General features: G+C 43.7%; 1 protein-coding gene across 1 annotated transcript; it reads left to right on the top strand.

The window, feature by feature from the left end:
* Positions 1-5,809: 5,809 nt before the first annotated feature.
* On the top strand, positions 5,810-9,981 carry LOC120703241 (galactan beta-1,4-galactosyltransferase GALS1-like). The gene is made up of 2 exons (XM_039987269.1): positions 5,810-7,351; positions 9,241-9,981. The coding sequence occupies exons 1-2, from the start codon at positions 6,156-6,158 to the stop codon at positions 9,584-9,586; spliced, it is 1,542 nt and encodes a 513-aa protein (XP_039843203.1). The 5' UTR covers positions 5,810-6,155; the 3' UTR covers positions 9,587-9,981.
* The last annotated feature ends 8,362 nt before the right edge of the window (positions 9,982-18,343 follow it).

Below are 18,343 nucleotides of genomic sequence, written 5' to 3'. Positions count from 1 at the left end.
TCCAGGGGCCGGCACGCAAATTTTTACCGTTGAAAATTATAGAAAACTCCCTGCCGCCCCGCGGTGGGGCGACCAGGTGCCGGCCGCCCGGCAACGGGAGGCCGGGTGTATACCTGTAAATTTCGAAAACAAAAATATATTTTTATAAAAAACGAAATTGAAAATATAAAAATAAAAAAATCGTGCGAGTTGGGCCACACGGTATCAGTTGGGCTGCAAAGAAGCCTCTAGGTTTCCCTTTACCACCTTTTTCATTTTTATATTTAAAAAAAACAAAATTTCAAAAATATATGCCGAATAGGAAAATTTTCAAAAATGGGTGCCTGTCGCCCCCCTAATGGGCGACAGGGTGCCTGCTCGCCCATCCAGTTGGCGACAGGACCTAAATGTAAAAAAAATTACATTTAGGTCCTGGCGCCCAGGGCGTATTAAACAGTGAACTTGTAAAATCAATATAAAATCTTAGAAAAATCGAAAAAAATACAAAGTCAATTGTTCTGGATTCTATGAAATAAGATCTACAACTTTTGTTACATAAAGTTTTTCATTTGATCAATGTATCTTGCTCTATTTTAAATATCATTTTAATGCACTTTTATTTAAATTTCAAGATCCATCCTTTGGATGCATGTCATCTTTGGCCAGAGTATTGCATATGGTGAGCATAGGCTTGTACAAAATTGGTAGACCCAAAAAAACATTTCTAGAATAAGTTTTTAAATTAGATCTTGCAATATGTCTAGTTTAAATGGGTTATTTATCCATGCTGATATACTGAGTATTAGAAGCCATAACTTTTACAGTACCATTATTTTATTTTCTAAGAGACATAAAAAAAGTTTGGTAAATTTTAGATAAGCGCAACTAGACCAAATGAATTATTTTATATTTTTCTAGATACAAGAACTATTTTTCTTGATTTAGATACATTGATCAAATGAAAAACTTTATGTAACAAAAGTTGTAGATCTTATTTCATTGAATCCAGAACAGTTGAGTTTGTATTTTTCCAATTGTTCTATGATTTTATATCAATTTTACAAGTTCAATGTTTAATGCGACCTAGATTTTACATTTAGGTCCTGTCGCCAACTGGATGGGCGACAGTCACCCTGTCGCCCATTAGGGGAGCGACAGTCACCCATTTTTGAAAATTTCCCTATTCGGCATATATTTTTGAAATTTTGTTTTTTTAATATAAAAATGAAAAAAAAAGTCAATTTTGGTGGAGTGTTTTGGGCCTACTAAACCACCGGTAGGGGTGCCCCCTATAATACAACAATTCCCCCTAAGAAAACATATAATATAAAAATTAGTACTTTTGACACGTTATTAACTAGTTAGGGATCTTTTTTCTGTAAAGGATCAATGTATATTATCTGAAAGGAAAGAAAGAGACCCATATTTTTGTTTGAAATAGAAAAAATTTCAGCCGGGCAGTCGTCTGTCGTCTCATTCATGGACGTATATAGTATAGACGCCCACGGGTGGCATTGTGGCAAAGCCAAACCAAAATGCAGCGAGCAAAAATTTACTCTCTAAACAGAATATTCCATCCTGGTCATCGAGATTATCCACTCTATATTCATTTCTTCCGCACTCGTCATACTCTATATCTCATCCTCCATATCCTAGTCATCTACATTTTCTACTCAAATCTATTCCACCCACCACTTCTACCATCACTGATGAGTGGGACCCACCCAACCTTATCTCCCACCCATCCACTCCCTCTCTCCGCGTCTCTCTCTCTCCTCCCCTGCTTCTCCTCCGAGGCGAGCAGGCGGCGCCGGCCTTCCCTGGCGGCCCTCCCCGTGCCCGTCCTTCTCCAGCGGGGTCTGGTGCGGCGAGCGTGGCTGGCAGAGCTCAGCGGGCCCCTTGTTGCTCACCCTGCCGACGGCCCTCCTCCCTCCCTCACCAGGTGCGTGTGCGGGCCGGCGCCGAGCCCTGCCCCCGGCGGCGGAGCTGCCGGCGCCCGCCACGGCCGCCCGACGGCGGAGCTCGCGGCGCCCGCGTCCTCTCCCTCCCCGACGGCAGCCTCTCCCTCCTTCCTCCCCCTCCCTCGCCCGCGTCCTCCCCCTCCCCGACAGCGGCCCCTCCCTCCCTCTCCACGCGCCCGGAGCGGCGACCGCGGCCAAGCCTCCACCGCGCGGCCTCCGGCCTCCCCTGCACCGAGGCCCGCGGGCGACCGAGCTCCGCGCCGACGCGCTCGGGCCATGGCTGCGGCGGACTCGCGGACGGGTGGAGCACCCCTCCCTGGGCAGGAGGCGAGGCGGGGGCATGGGCTGCTCCGGACTCCTCGCTCACAGTCGACGGTGGCTCTCTTGCCCCCCCCCCCCCCGGCGGCCGGTGGTTGGGATGGCGCGCAGGTCGCGAGCCCCACGCCACGTCGGAGCGTCCAATTGGAAATGGCGCACGGAGAGGCTTCCAGAATGATACTGAGCAGGATACAACACCCCGCTGCGGGGACTTTTTCGCTAAAGGGGTACTCCATCCCGGTACAGAGCGGGATGCAGTAGCCCGCTGCGGACAGCCTAACCGGTGGCCACACGACACGGACATGACTGGACACGACGAACCCGACACGTGCGTACGTGACAGCCTCAGCTACCGCTGGCCTCTTCTTGAGCGTGGGAGGCATGGCCAGGGTTCAACTTTTCGGTCGAATTTCGCCGAAATTTCGGTGTTTTTTTCGTTTTCGCTAGTTACCGGGAAGAGAAATTTCGGTATTTTTCGCTATTTTTCGTTTTCAAATTTAAAAATTCAAAAATATTTATAAAAAATTCGAAAAAATATGATAAAAAACTAGGTGTTCTTCTGAGCAAATAGGACTAGAACACACTCAAATCTAAGATCATTTGCTAGGCTAAAATTAACATTTGAAACCGTAATTTGAATGACTCGTCATTTCATGTGCAAAAATTTGTTTTCTCCCCTCGACTTCAACTAGACTTTGGTTTATCATGATGTTGGTGAGGTACCTATTCAATTTCATACGCATATAAACGCTTCTTCTTTATTTGTCAGGAATTTGCTTGTGGTTTGGACATGACATGGGCAGGTGTGCAATACACACGCACGTTTACTCTTTAATTATGTCGCTTCTGTTAGCTATACGCAGAAACCATGAGAAGTTGTAGTAATGTAGAATTAACTCTGACGATGAATCCGTACGTATCATGCATGTGAATTGTTTTTTTCCTGTAATAATATCTATATGCATGCTTTTTCTTAAAGTTAGCGACAAAATTTGTGAGAGACCGTAATTATTTTAGGATGGCAAGTAGTAGGAGTAAAACAGATTGGAGTATTTGAGAACTTGAAAATTTTAACCAGCTATTGATATGTTTTTCATGACCGAACTCACACTTTAAAATAAAATTTTGTCTGGAGATTTGACTGCTAGGCTTGTACTATATAGGTTGCTTGCCTTGTACGCACGAATAAAGTATCTTTGTCCTATCAAGGATGGTAAACTACCGAGACAGATTAGATTCGTTTTCTTATTTTACAATGTATGCGCAGTCAACAGAATAATTTCTAACATTGTTACACAAATTAAGCTTCCTTGACAGATGATGAATATATATAACAATTGGTGTACTCTGTTGTATTTAAATGCAGAGAATATGCTACATGGACTTAGTATGGACTATGCCTTTGCCTCTGTTGTATCTTTGGATTATAATAATTCTAATATACTTTGGATGTATTATGTTGTAATAATTTATAGGCATATCCGCAATAATAAGAATAATAAAAGTCCAGTTGAGGCCTAATAGAAAAAATGGAAGTTGTCACATGAAATGAAAGACTTTTAATTGGTAGTTTTTGAAATAATTAAATAACTTTCAAACCATTGCTCAAATGAAAAAGTTCGTAAAACAAAAGTTGTAGATCTCGAAAAACTGAACAAAGTTGGTATTCAAAAGTTTTTCATTTGACCTCGGGAACAGTAGGAAAAACACAAATTACATAATTTTCCGGTCGAAAATCACCGAATTTCGGTTGAAATCACCGAAATTTCGGTCGGAATTCATCGAAATTTCGTTTTTTGAATTTGAGGTCCCTTTCCGTTCGGAATTAGCGAATTTCGACGAAATTTCGGCCGAAATTTCGTTTTCGGCAAACGGCGGGATTCGGAAAAAAAAAAACATAAACCCTGGGCATGGCATCCGCGGCGCGGCACGGCGCGGTTGCCGAGCCGAGCAAGTTACAGTTGTTGCTCGCTCCGCTGCCGGCGCCACCCGCGGAGCTACATATACGTCTCCGAGGCTGGACTGTGAGGACTCTAGTGTAGTGTAGCTGGCTGCCGAATGCCGAATGCCGAGGACTTGCAATGTTCTTTTTTCAAAAGGGTTATTCTTTTAGGGCTAGATGATGTTGTCTGCCACTACCGAGGCGTTAATAGCGACTTCGCCAATTTCGAGAATTTGTCAATTCAATCTTTCGAAAATGCTCGTAGAAATAGTATGCATGAGGATGAGTGTGCATACGTTTGTGAGTGTCTATTACGCAATGTTTGGAAAAAAAAATACCGGGGGAACAGAACATTCCTCAAAACGTACAAGCATGGCAATTGGAAAAGGAAAACACTTTTGACCCTCGCACGTTAGAAGGGGGTTATTATAAAGCAAAATGTAATGTTGCGAGGTTACGCTAAGCATGACCTTTTAACATGATGGAGCCACGCCCACGCACAATAACGCGACACCTGAAGCAGCAGTGCCGATTTTAGTATGCAGAATCGAGGGAGACGAGCCAACCGATCATGGACTAGTTTATCGTCGCTCCCAATCTCCCATGGATGATTAAGATAGGATTAGCAGGCAGGGGCGGCGACAGCAGAGGCCGGGGCCTCCCGAGCGCCGCGCAGCCAGCGCCTGGTGATGAGCGGCGCATCGGCGCGGAACACGCGTCGGCGGCATAAGGACGAAAGAACGCACACACCGCCTATCATGATGGATCACAGGACCCGTCCTCGTCTTTTTGTTTTGACAAGCCCCAGGGCGGCCCGTCGGTGCCCATCACCACCGAGCCTCGTAGGCCGTAGTCATTTGTTCTTTACTCTGGTGTATTCGAGCTCTGCATTTCGAATTCTTATAGGAGGATAGGTACGTACACCCGGGAGCAGAATTTATTCTGAACCATCTAGTGTATTAATAAATAAATATTAAGATCTTATCGACAAAGTCTAGAAATTCACTCTACAATATTAATACAAGAACGGCAAAACTCTTGCCGTTTCCTTTCAAAAAAAAAAAGACAGAGTCTAGAAATTCTACATTACTCTAGAAAAAAAAACCTACGTAACTGGATTTTGTGATCTAATGACAAGTCACCATTTTCGTTGAGACACGTTCGTCCAGAGTCTGGAAATTTCTATGTGTCCATCCCCGCAATGGCTTGATTTTTACTCGATGTAATTGAGCTTCAATTTCAAATTATAGGAGGAGGATAGTGCAACGGCGACAACACTGTAACCGACTTTTTTTTTCTAAAATAACTTATTCCGACTTTGATTTGAGCTATTTTATGGAAATCCAGGTACTATATTATGAAATCGTTTCTATAAGCTCAGCCCAAAATGACCTTAGGAATCGGGTTGGATCGGTTTTTTTAGTTCACTAGCTTTACAAGCACTTTGAAGGTGCTTCCACGACGCCGCTGCCGCTAATTACTGTAATTTCTCTAACCACCGGAGGTTTCCAGTGATTTCAGATCGCTTCAAACTTTGCAAGTTCTCCGTTGATAAAGATTTCCTGTGCAGGAGTAATTATACGCACAAACAAAGAAAGAAAATAAAAGAAGTTGACCGCCAGTCAGTTGCTCGCCTCACTCGTCCAGTCAGTTGCTCGCCTCACTCTGCCGCTCATCGCCTTTCTTCCTGTTCGCCGTCTTCAATTCCTCCCCAATTCGCCCCGCATTCCCCTTGGGTGCCTTGTTCCAGCTCGCCGGTTCATCTCCTTCCCCATCCGGGCCTCCCCGTAGCGAGAGCTGCCGACCCCGCCTTCTCCCCAGGAAACGCAGAGGAAGTGGTCCTGGTCGGGCAGGCGGGCGAGCAAGAACCGCCGCCTCGCCCACGTTCTCCTGCTCCTGCTCATTACCTCCTCCCAGCGGCGGATCGAGGGGCCGCGGGCCGGATCGGCGGGCCGATGAAGCCCGCCGCCAGGAAGGACGCCGGCGTCGGCGCCGGCGTGGCCGCATTCGGCGTCTCCTGCTTCGACATCAAGTCCTTCGTCGCTTCCCTCGCGCTGCTCACGCTCGCCGTGGCGCTCTGGCAGCTCCACCCCTACCAGCCGCTCCTCTCCGTCTCCTCCCGCTCCTCCTCCTCCTGCCCCCTCCTCCCCCGCCACCCCGCCTCAGCATCCTCCCGCGCCGCCGCCGCATTCCCCGCCGCCGACACAAAGACGGCCGCTTCTGCCGTTCCCTCCGTTGTGGCGACGAAGCCGGCCGCGGCCGTGCTTCCGGCGGCCCGCCCGCTGGACCCCAACAAGCGCGAGCTCCGGCCGTACGGCAGCGCGGCGGCGCTGTTCGTCCAGATGGGCGCGTACCGGGGCGGGCCTCGCACCTTCGCCGTCGTCGGGCTCGCCTCCAAGCCGGCGCACGTCTACGGCACCCCCTACTTCAAGTGCGAGTGGGTGCCCAACCCGGACCCGGCGCCGCCGCCGCGGCCCGTCCGGACCAAGGCCTACAAGATGCTCCCGGACTGGGGGTACGGCCGCGTCTACACCGTCGTCGTCGTCAACTGCACGTTCCCCACCAACCCCAACGCCGGCAACCGCGGCGGGAAGCTCCTCGTCCACGCCTACTACTCCACCGCCTCCCGCCGCTACGAGCGCTTCGTCGCGCTCGAGGAGGCGCCGGGCTCCTACGACGACTCCCGCTTCCGGCCGCCGTTCCCCTACGAGTACCTCTACTGCGGCTCCTCGCTCTACGGCAACCTCAGCGCCGCCCGCATGCGGGAGTGGCTCGCCTACCATGCCCATTTCTTCGGCCCCAGCTCGCATTTCGTGCTCCATGACGCCGGCGGCGTCAGCGCGGAGGTCCGGGCGGTGCTGGATCCGTGGGTCAGGGCCGGCCGGGTCACCGTCCAGGACATCCGAGCGCAGGCCGAGTACGACGGCTACTACTACAACCAGTTCTTAGTGGTCAACGATTGCCTCCATCGGTACCGGCACGCCGCGAATTGGACCTTCTTCTTCGACGTCGACGAATACATCTACCTCCCCGACGGCCGCACGCTGCAGGAGGTACTCGGGCAGCTGGAGCGCTACACGCAGTTCACCATTGAGCAGAACCCCATGTCTAGCAAGCTCTGCGTCGAGGATCCAAACGAGGAATACTCGAGGTGTGCTTTTCTTGCCCAATTGGCCTTTCTTTATGTTGATTGTTTCTGCTGTCGCTGCTTTTGTGGGAATCTTTCCTAGATTCACGCAATATACAATACTTCTCATTGTTATTTCTGGAGAGTGCAATGCATCTCCAGTCATTGTCAATTCGTCACTTAGCGGAGCCACTTACTTCAACTTGCTAGGACATGGGTAGTAGTTTTTGTTTATGCGTTAGGTTGATTGGATAGTGTGACTGTTTCCGAAAGGTTGAGGCGTTGAGGTCAGTTTTACCTGGCTATTCCCATGGGATGTTTGTTGGGTTCCCTGAAGTAAACTTATGCATATGTCAAATAAAATTCCTCTCTAGCATTCCTACACTGGAGTTAAATGGTTCATTTGTCATTTTTAAGTACACAAATGTCCAGCAATGGTATCAGTATATTTCACATAGCCTAGATGAATTCTATATACAAGCAGACTGGCAAGTGCTTGTAACCGTGATTACAAATCTCGCACTTCTTAAAATTGAATGCTGATTGGAATATTATTTACTGAGCGACGGAAAATGCTACGACTGTGGCAAATAATGAATTTATTGCCACGGCGCAATCTCAGATATGTAAATTGACAACCAATGGGTTTCTGGACTCGGAATAGCCGTACAAATCACAATCGGGTTCACGGTGTGTAGTTCCATATGTGATTGATATAGCTTTTAATTTTGCAGTTTAGCTCTTCTATGTTTTCTGTTGGAATCCTGTTCAGTGTTCAGAACAGCAGTTAGTTTTGGTCATTGATGATGTCAAATTATTTAGTTTAACATTGTGCAACACTGCCTCTGTCCTTGAGTACTTTCTTTCAGAACTTTTGTTTTCTCATTGAAACTCAAGTTCTTGTATGCCTATAGCAACCGTACTAAATGCTTGCACATATTTGATATTTCAGAAATTAGTAGTCTACAGCATGTCAGTGATTATATGTGTAAAAAAACCCATGTTGCAATCATGCTGTGTGAAATGAGCAAAGGCAGAGCCAGTCGAAGTGGCTTGTGGAGTCTAATAGTAATACAAATGTTAGTATCTGATCTGTTTAATTATCATTGATTCTTGTGCTTCCCATTTAATCTACATTATGTGTAATAATTCTTTTGTAGAAAGCTAGGTATATCATGGTTCGTATGCTGACTGTTTTAAATCACAAGATACATATCTTATGTATTTCTGTTTAGAGAAACATACCAATATTCCTCGAATACCTTCGGCCACTATTAGTATTTAGCTGGAAGTAACAGATAACAAGACAAATTGATGGGAAATTGGGAATCATTATTTTTGCACGATGGGTTAGAGAAATCATTTTATCAGAATACCACTCTCCCTGCTACGCTAGTCTAATTGCAGTAGTTATTGGGATCAAGAAGCACAGTGTAGGATCGATTCACACTTACTAGATAGGCAATCAGAGGGGTGTGACATATTTGCCATTATTTTTCATATATTCCTCTGTTGTTTCAAACTAGTTGGCTGTTAATAGGGTCTGTTTGCAGATGGTGTTCTTTGAAATCTAGTTGGAAGAATGTTTGCTAATTCTAGAGTGGTTTTGTTATTGCTAATCACAATTAGTAACTGCTCCCAAAATAGAAATAAATAAGGACTTTCACAGAGCACTTAAATGTCAAATCGTGCCGTTAGGTTGACACAATGTATAACCTTTTTGTACTTGGCGGTTTGCATTTTATGGGCAAATCCTGAGTGCATTATTGTCTGACCTTTGTGCTACAGAGTGCTTATTGCCCTTTATTTTGGCTTTTATTTGCTGTGCTTGAAACACTGTCATGCCGACTGTTTCACTACAAAGTTACCACTAATGTCAGATGATGATTCATTTGATGTCACTGATTATTCAGGGAATGGGGTTTTGAGAAACTCGTCTTCCGTAATTCGATCACTGGAGTCAGGCGAGATCGCAAATATGCAATCCAAGCTAGGAACGCGTACACCACAGGTGTACACATGTCGCAAAATGTTATTGGGAGGACAAGCCACAAGACAGAAAGCTTGATCCGATACTACCATTATCACAACTCAATCAACGTCATGGGTGAGCCCTGCAGGGAATTTGTGCCAAAACCCACTAACGGGAGCAAGGTAATGTTCGAGGGGATACCATATGTTTACGACGACAACATGAAGCGTTTAGCAGGGGAGATCAAGCGCTTTGAGGAGGCGATAATTGGGTCCACCCATACGTAGCAGCTGTGCAAGAACACCGTCGGTACATATACAGTTCTATTATTTAGATACCTTGAGCCATATGCATGTGCTCCCCATGGTTCCCGTCATGTGTGCTTTTAGCCCCTATTCCAGCAAATACAGGGAAGGAACTGATTTAATGGTTGACTTAGTGTAAAGTTTCGGTTTCCGTCAATATTCTCCTTTTCTGTGGGGTGTAATGCCTTTATGCTGCATTTTCTTACTTCCCCTACTGTCGTCTTTGATGTTGTTTTCCGTATCTCTTTATAGATTTGTGTAGACTGACAGTGTTGTGCTTTATCAGATTCTTCTGAACTCCTATAGGGGGCAATGTAAAGTGTCTGATTATTGTTTAACTTAATCTCACTATCTGAATTGATTTGATATGGATGCCACTTTGTTTCTGCCCAACCAAACTGCAGAACCAGTTCTAAGACTTTTGTTAGGCTTTAACAGTGGAGCATAATGTTCCTTCCCGTGGATTTATCTGTCATGTACTTCTGGTAGAAAAAAAAAGTGTTGCAAGTAATGGTGCAGCAGCGAGGACACTGACTGACTAAGGTACAAAAAGGAAAGCTGCATAGGATTCAATGCAAGATCTGGCCATCGTTCAGTGAGCTATTAATTGCCGCCAATAGCGCTTGTTGGGTGTGGTGTGAGATGGGTTTGGCATGCGGTTGCCGTCACTAGCTGTCCAATACGGCATGGACCTGATTGTGCCGAGAAGCTGATGGTGAAGGGAGAACAGAATACTCTGTAGAAGGATACTGACACCTGTGGATGGATACAGAAGTACAGATCGATACAGCCATTCAGGCATACAGCTCTATCTGCTTCCATCTTCATACAATGAGTGGTATTTGTGTTTGCTGAACATTTCACTTGCTGGCCACTGATGTGTTCGTTTCGGCATGCCTGATCATGACCAAAGTTTCTCTTTGTTTCTCCGAGTTTAATTTTGACAAGTGTGTGTAGTAGCGGGGATAATGCAGGGAGCCAGGAACATGGCTTGGCCAGTGGGCACATGGTGTTATGGATAAGTAGGCAGGAAGCCTTGCTCCAGCGCGTGTTAGGCGTAGACTACGTATGTGCAAGTGCGCTAGCCTAATAATTTGTTTCATTTGTTCTTCTTTTTTTTCGTTGCCTTCTCTATTTTCTTTTAAACACACGTTTTGCAATCAAACACAGCTTTATTTGCATGCTAAGTGGGGAAACATAAGTATATCACAAACGGTTTGGACATAAAAAACAACATACAAAGTTGTAGGTTGCACGGAGTACTTCAGTTTCATATAAAGATCAAATTCATCTGATATCATATCAAAGAGTTATGGTTAATTACTTTGACGTTGCTTGTGAATGGACGGAATTTTGCCACTTCAAATGTTTAATGATTATTCATGTAATTACTGGACCAAATAGTCTTCAAAAAATAGAAAATTTTCCTCTGTCCGTTCCCTTACCTTGACATGTGAATATAGGATACATTACCAAGCATACTGGAAATCCAGACCAGACTATGCAAAATGCATGCACACCAGACGACTGAATTTCAGATCAAACGCAACCACTAGCGTACCAGAGAAGACCTCTTCCAGGACGACTGCAGGTAAATAAAATGACACTCTAACAAGAAACACAAGAGATTATGGAAGATACAACTTAGAAAACGCAAGAAACATTTACCCACTAGCAGCCATTGATACATATTATTCAAAGCAACGGCCAAAAACTATTATCTTAGTGGAATAGTAATATATCAAATCATGTTGAAGAGTAGCAGGACAAACAAGAAGGAAATTCTTGATGCTAACTAGAGCAACATTGTAATGTAATCTACTACGTTGCAATACCCTTATCTTTGCTGTTTGTAAGGCAACACCGACCTCAATCTGCAAACACTACAATGAGACTGAAGATTGAAGTAGTATCTTTGAACTAACAAGGACCACAGTATAATTAGGAGCACAACCCTGTAGATCACAACAATCTTATTTGCACAATTTGGATTTCTAATAACCAAACTTGCTGAAGTTAGAATAGTCAGACATGTATCACCAGAGTAAATTTTTAAAACCTGTGCATATGATGAACTACCTTGTTTCTCCTGGATACTGCAATTTGGTTCAATATCTAGTGATGACCAAATAAAAATTTGAAATAGAAAATAGCACATCACTGTAATATTCAACATTTCAATAATTAAATATGACAACATTTTGTAATAATGTGCTAGAAGAAACTATTTTTCCCGAGTTCATCCGAGTTAGTGTTCTCTCTATATAATAGAAATGTTTATAAACATAAGAAACTGATTAAATGATTGCCTAGCCGTATCTAGCTCCTGCAATATTGCACCTATTCATTTATACGCCACTATATGCAACACTCGAGACTCCAATATATATGTCCTCCAATATAGATAAGCCGTAAAGCTGCAGATGAACAATTGTTACAACCCATTGATTGAAGAGCTTTACAGCATCGGATCTCTTTGTATATATGTAGATGATGTGGAAATTTTCTTAAGACCCTCTGCCATTGATATTGAAATCACCTTGGACACTACAGCTCTTCGGAGAAGCCTCTGGCCTAAAAACAAATTTACAAAAAGCAGTGTTCTCCACATACAATGTATAGAGGTTGATAAAGCTGTCATGCAGGAGTACCTTGCAAGCTCACTGATTTTCCTTGCAAATACGAAGGGGACCCTCTTTCACCTCACAAGCTAACCAAAGCACAAATTCAGCCCATCATTGAAAAAATTACAGACTGACTGATCCCAAGTTGGAAGGCTGATCTGCTTACCAAAGCTGGTAGAATGATCTTGGTGCAATCTATTCTCACCTCTATGCTGATCTACATTTTCATGGCGCTGGATCTTCCTCCATGAGCACTGAATGCAATTGATAAGATCGGAAGAGGATTTCTATGGAAAGGAAGAAGAGATGAGGGGGTGGGGGGATTGATTAATTGCTTGGCCAAAGGTTGCAAGGCCACATAACATGGACTTGGGGGCCTCGGTATGTCTAACCTTCAGAATATATGTTGGGCTCTGAAATTAAGGTGGCTATGGCTCAAGAAAATAGAACCTGGGTCTTCTTCCCTAGTCAAGTTCAATCTTAAGTTGAAGCTTTTTTTACAATAATGGCTATTGAGACAGTAGCAGGAAATGGTAAAAACATTCTTTTTTGTATAGAAAGATGGCTGCTTGTTCAGAGTTTGAAACAAGCACTGCAACATTTGTTCAATGCTGTTGCAGCTAGAGCAAGTAAAAGAACAGTTTTTGATATTGTCACTGGTGGGAGATGGATCTTAGTTATTAGATGTGCATTGAATGTGCATGTTCTGATTGAATACCTAAACCTGTGGTAGCTTCATTCAAATGTTGCTTTGCAAACTGAGGTTGTAAGATACTCATATTAATTTGGAAGTTTCCAACCTCTGGCATATGCATGTACTCCAATAAATCAGCCTGTGAAGCCTTATTTATTGGGGCCACCTTTTCAACCCTTGGGAGAGAATTTGGAAGAGATGGCCCCAGGAAAATGCAAGTTTTTTTTATATGTGGACAATAGCTTATAACAGATGTTGGACAGCTGATCTTTTAGCATGACGAGAGGCAAATGTGGTTCAACATCTCCTATAGCTTTTTGGTCTAGAAGTCCTTGCCCCACAGCTACATAATCTGATTTTCGAAGATTGGTGGGCTGGGGCAATAAGCAGCAGGGTTTCCGGTAGTTAAAAACGGGCTTAACTCAATCATTATTCTAGGTGCCTAGTCCCATTGGAGGCACCGTAATCACTGGCGGACCCAGGGCCCGGCTAGCCTGGGCACTGGCCCGGGCTCACGTGAGCAGGAGCCAATAGCAGTTGAGCAATTGCAGCCTTGCAAACACACATTTAAGCCGTATGCTGGAGCCAATAGCAATTGAGCAAAAGACACACTTATTATCGACTATTATATGTGCCCAGGCTCTATAAAATCTCTGTGGGTCCGCCACTGACCATAATCATTGTGCTTTTCATAGAGGTGCCCCTAATCTATCTAGGATCATCTTGGGTTTGGGAGAGAAAGCACAACAATGGTATGTAGCAGGGGCTTGAGGATCCAAATGAATAATCAAGAGGTCTTAACTTGTGGCCATTAATTTGCCGAACTAATTGTACTTACTATTCAGCGTCAATTCGATCTCATGATTGAGAAGTGCGCAATAAATATCATGGGCTTGACCTTGACAAAAAAGCAATTACATTATCCAAACATCGTATTCTTCCAGAAATCTTATCCTTCATGTCGTACTTTAATTTAATCTACGATACAAGGAAAATAGTATATAATTATCACAATTAGCTTAAGTAATAACAACTAAAGTTAGTGAATGACTATTTGTAGGACCAACCTTCACATTATTATGGCCTTTCGGCACCTTGCAAAGTCTGAAATAAAGGTGCTGAAGTCAGACTTAATTTGTGCCGTACACGAGATCATCATTTATCATTCATTCATTACCAACGATTTAAACATATATTTTAAAAAATTAAGAAGGGTATAACAGCATTATTACCATGGGACAAAAAGAGAAACAACACTTTTAGAAAACTTGATCCAAATTTTTCACTAAGATTACTATAGATACCTTGATTGTCCCAATATAAATCACCTAGTTGAAGAAAAACAATACAAGACTGCTGTGTTTTCTCAAACAGCAGTTAAAAACATGCAGAACAAAGGAAGAACCAACAGATCTGAAAATAAATGGCTCAATTGCCTCTCCACCACTGCAAGTTCTTACATTCTCATTGTGAATCTTGTGAGATCCTCAAAAACCATCATATATACTTACTGGCTTCTTTCCAAAACTGAAGCAGAGTTGAAGAAGGACAAATATGGGCCATAATTTCACACCCGATTTTCAAAACAAAACCGAATGCATCTCATATGTGCGTCAGGATCAAATTTACATACATATGATAGGCATTATAAGTGAATATATCAAAAGGCTAGGGTTTTTAGGCGCCCCCTTCCCTCTGTTTATATAGCCCCTTAGGTGGGCTGCCTTGGGCCCCACCTTGGACGCCCCCTTTTGGGACGAAAAAGCCCATTAGTGCACCTAAGCCCAGTCTAATTCGGATCTCATCCTTATCAGGCTTCTTTCCATTAAGTGTGTGACCCTATGAGCTCATATGCGAATATACATGGCCCGAGTACTCTTACTCGGCCCAATAATAGACAGTGGCCTCTAGCAAGACATGTCAACTCCTATACGCACACAAAGATCATATCAGACGAGCCGCCACAATATCATATACATGTTGTTCCCTTTGCCTCATGATATTTGGTCTAGTTTAAAGCCGACCACTCTTTCTCGATTCTGTGATTTGGAATACTTGGTTAACTCTTAACCCCAGCATGGCCATGCATTTCCTGATCCGAATCACTCGAGGGCCCCAGAGATATCTCTCTTGTAGAGAGGGGCAAATCCCATCTTGACCGACTATGTCTCACAACATGCTTCTTGACAGACCCGAAAGCCACCTTTATGACTACCCTATTACGGTGCAGCATTTGATGGCTCCTAAGTAAGTCGGTTCACATCTTGAGTACATACGACGATCTCAGATCTTAGGACACATCATACATATTGTGTAATGAGAAGTCATCATCTCGTGTTGGGTTAGTTCAGTCTCATGTCTCACATGAGCCCACATTATTAGTTTGACATCTACATGTCCATGACTTGTGAAACATAGTCATCAACTAATACATGTGCTAGTCTAATATCCATGTGTGTCATCACATGAACTCCGATTAGGAACAGCTTTAGAATAACCATACAAGTAAAGAGTCTCACAGACAATTCACATAATTGTCAATCAATACAAGTTGCCTTTCATGGATATTCAAGGAACACTTCATTAATCATGAATATAAAGAAATATGATCATCTCTATAATTGCCTCTAGGGCATATTTCGAACAGTCTCCCACTTGCACTAGAGTCAATCTAGAATGTATCTTATACCCATTGCTCTTGTGTGCGCCTCATGCTTGGACTGCGGGAGTGGCTTTGTCAACGGATCTGAGACATTCAAATCTGTATGTATTTTGCATATCTTAATTTCACCACGTTCAATGAACTCTCAAATGAGATGAAATCGCCACATAACGTGTTTGCTCTTCTGGTGATTCCGAGGCTCCTTTACTTGCGCAATAGTCCCACTGTTGTCACAGTAAAGGTCCAGCGGACTGGACACATTTGGAAACACACCAAGCTCAATAAGGAACTTCCTTATCCAAACACCTTCCTTCGCAGCTTCCGAAGTTGCGATGTACTTGGCTTTCGTTGTAGAATCGGCCACGGTCTCCTGCTTGGAACTCTTCCAGCTTACAGCACCATCATTCATTGTGAACACATAACCTGATTGGGACTTTGAATCGTCTTTGTCGGTTTGGAAACTAGCATTGGTGTAACCCGTTACAATGAGCTCCTCCTCACCTCCATAGACAAGAAACACATCCCTAGTTCTTCTCGAGTACTTAAGAATGTTTTTCACAGCTGTCAAGTGACCTTCACCTGGATCAGACTGGTATCTGCTCGTAACTCTTAGAGCATAAGAAACATCTTGGCGTGTACTTATCACTGCATACATAATAGATCCAATTGCTGAGGCATTAAGAACTTTGCTCATGCGCTCTCGCTCATCAGTCATCGTAGGACACTGAGTCTTGCTAAAATGTATGACATGTGACATAGGCAAGAACCCTTTCTTTGCCTCTTCCATGTTGAACCGCTTCAACACTTTGTCAATGTAAGTATCTTGGCTTAATCCTATAAGCCTCTTTGATCTATCTCTATAGATCTTGATGCCCAGTATGTATGCTGCTTCTCCTAAATCCTTCATCGAAAAACTATTTTTCAGTGAAGTCTTTACGAACTCAAGCATAGAAATATTATTTCCAATTAGCAGTATGTCATCTACATACAAGATTAGAAATGCAACAGAGCTCCCACTTTCCTTCTTGTAAACACAAGCTTCTTCTTCATTTTTAATGAAGCCAAACCCTTGGACTACTTCATCAAAACGAATATTCCAATTCCGAGATGCTTGCTTTAATCCATAAATGGATTTTTGAAGCTTGCATATCTTTCCAGCATTGGTCGGATCGACAAAACCCTCGGGCTGCATCATACACATGTCCTTGGTCAGATTTCCATTGAGGAAAGCTGTTTTGACATCCATCTGCCATATTTCATAATCAAAATATGCAGCAATAGCTAGAATAATCCGAACAGATTTAAGCATCGCTACGGGCGAGAAAGTCTCGTCGTAGTCAACTCCTTGAACTTGTCGAAAACCTTTTGCGACAAGTCGAGCTTTATAGATGTGAATATTTACATCCATATCTTTCTTCTTCTTATAGATCCATTTGCACTCTATGGTTCTCACACCATCAGGCGGGTCTATCAAGTTCCAAACTTGATTTTCCTTCATGGATTCTATTTCAGATTTCATGGATCTTGCCATCTCTCGGAGTCAGGGTCTACCATCGCCTCTGCATATGTCGCAGGCTCATCATTGTCTAACAATAATAATTCCCGTGCTGCGCGGAGCCTTACTGACCTTCGTGGTTGCGGAGGTGCTTCTGTTTCCATAGGCATCTCAACTTGTTTAGCTACATTAGCGTCACTTGTAGAGTCTTGTCCTATTGGCTCATCTCGAACTCCTTCGAGTTGCACCATTCTTCCACTTTTCTCTCCTTTGATAAACTCTTTCTCTAGGAAAACTCCGTTCCGAGCGACAAACACTTTGCCCTCAGATCGATTGTAGAAGTAATACCCTAAGGTCTCCTTTGGGTATCCCACGAATATGCACTTATCCGATTTGGGTGTAAGCTTGTCAGACTGGAGTCATTTGACAAATGCTTCACAACCCCAAATTTTTAGAAAAGACAAACTGGGAGACTTGCCAGTCCATATTTCATATGGTGTCTTGTCTACGGATTTTGACGGCACCCTGTTCAGTGTGAAAGCTGCTGTTTCTAGAGCGTAACCCCAAAATGAAAACGGTAGGTCCGACTAGCTCATCATTGATCGAACCATGTCTAACAGAGTTCGATTACGTCGCTCAGACACACCATTTCTCTGAGGTGTTCCAGGCGGCGTAATTTGTGGAACAATTCCGCAACTCTTTAGATGATTGCTAAACTCGTGGCTCAGATATTCGCCTCCACGATCAGATCGTAAAACTTTAATTTTCTTGCCACACTGATTTTCAACTTCACTCTAAAATTCTTTGAACTTTTCAAAAGTTTCAGACTTATGCTTCATCAAGTACACATAGCCATATCTACTCAAGTCATCAGTGAAAGTTATGAAGTATTGGAATCCACCTCTAGCAATCGAGCTCATTGGTCCACATACATCAGTATGTATGAGTTCCAGCAAGTCCGATGCTTTCTCTGAAAACCTGTGAATGGCGTCTTGGTCATCTTGCCCAGCAAACAAGCTTCGTATGTCTCGTATGATTCAAAATCAAACGAAGTTAGAAGTCCATCCGCATGGAGCTTCTTCATGCGTTTCTCGCTTATATGACTGAGACGACAATGCCACATGTAGGTAGGATTCAAATCAGTAAGCTGAGGCTTTTTAGAAATTATATTACAGACAAGTGAATCATCAATATTTAGAATAAATAGCCCATTCTTAATGGACGCCAGAGCCACAAACATGTTATTCTTAGAGATCACACAACC

This window comes from Panicum virgatum, chromosome 4K (assembly GCF_016808335.1).
Source record: "Panicum virgatum strain AP13 chromosome 4K, P.virgatum_v5, whole genome shotgun sequence".
Lineage (NCBI taxonomy): Eukaryota > Viridiplantae > Streptophyta > Magnoliopsida > Poales > Poaceae > Panicum > Panicum virgatum.
Note: the sequence above shows the minus strand (reverse complement) of the source record. Positions and strands in the feature narration are given on the sequence as shown.

What these genes read in the sequence shown, in the direction of transcription:
- LOC120703241 (XM_039987269.1), top strand. Translation starts at nt 6,156, where the DNA reads ATGAAGCCCGCCGCCAGGAAGGACGCCGGCGTCGGCGCCGGCGTGGCC. An exon ending in CCAAACGAGGAATACTCGAG is followed by an intron (nt 7,352 to 9,240) that starts GTGTGCTTTTCT and finishes CTGATTATTCAG; the next exon opens with GGAATGGGGTTTTGAGAAAC.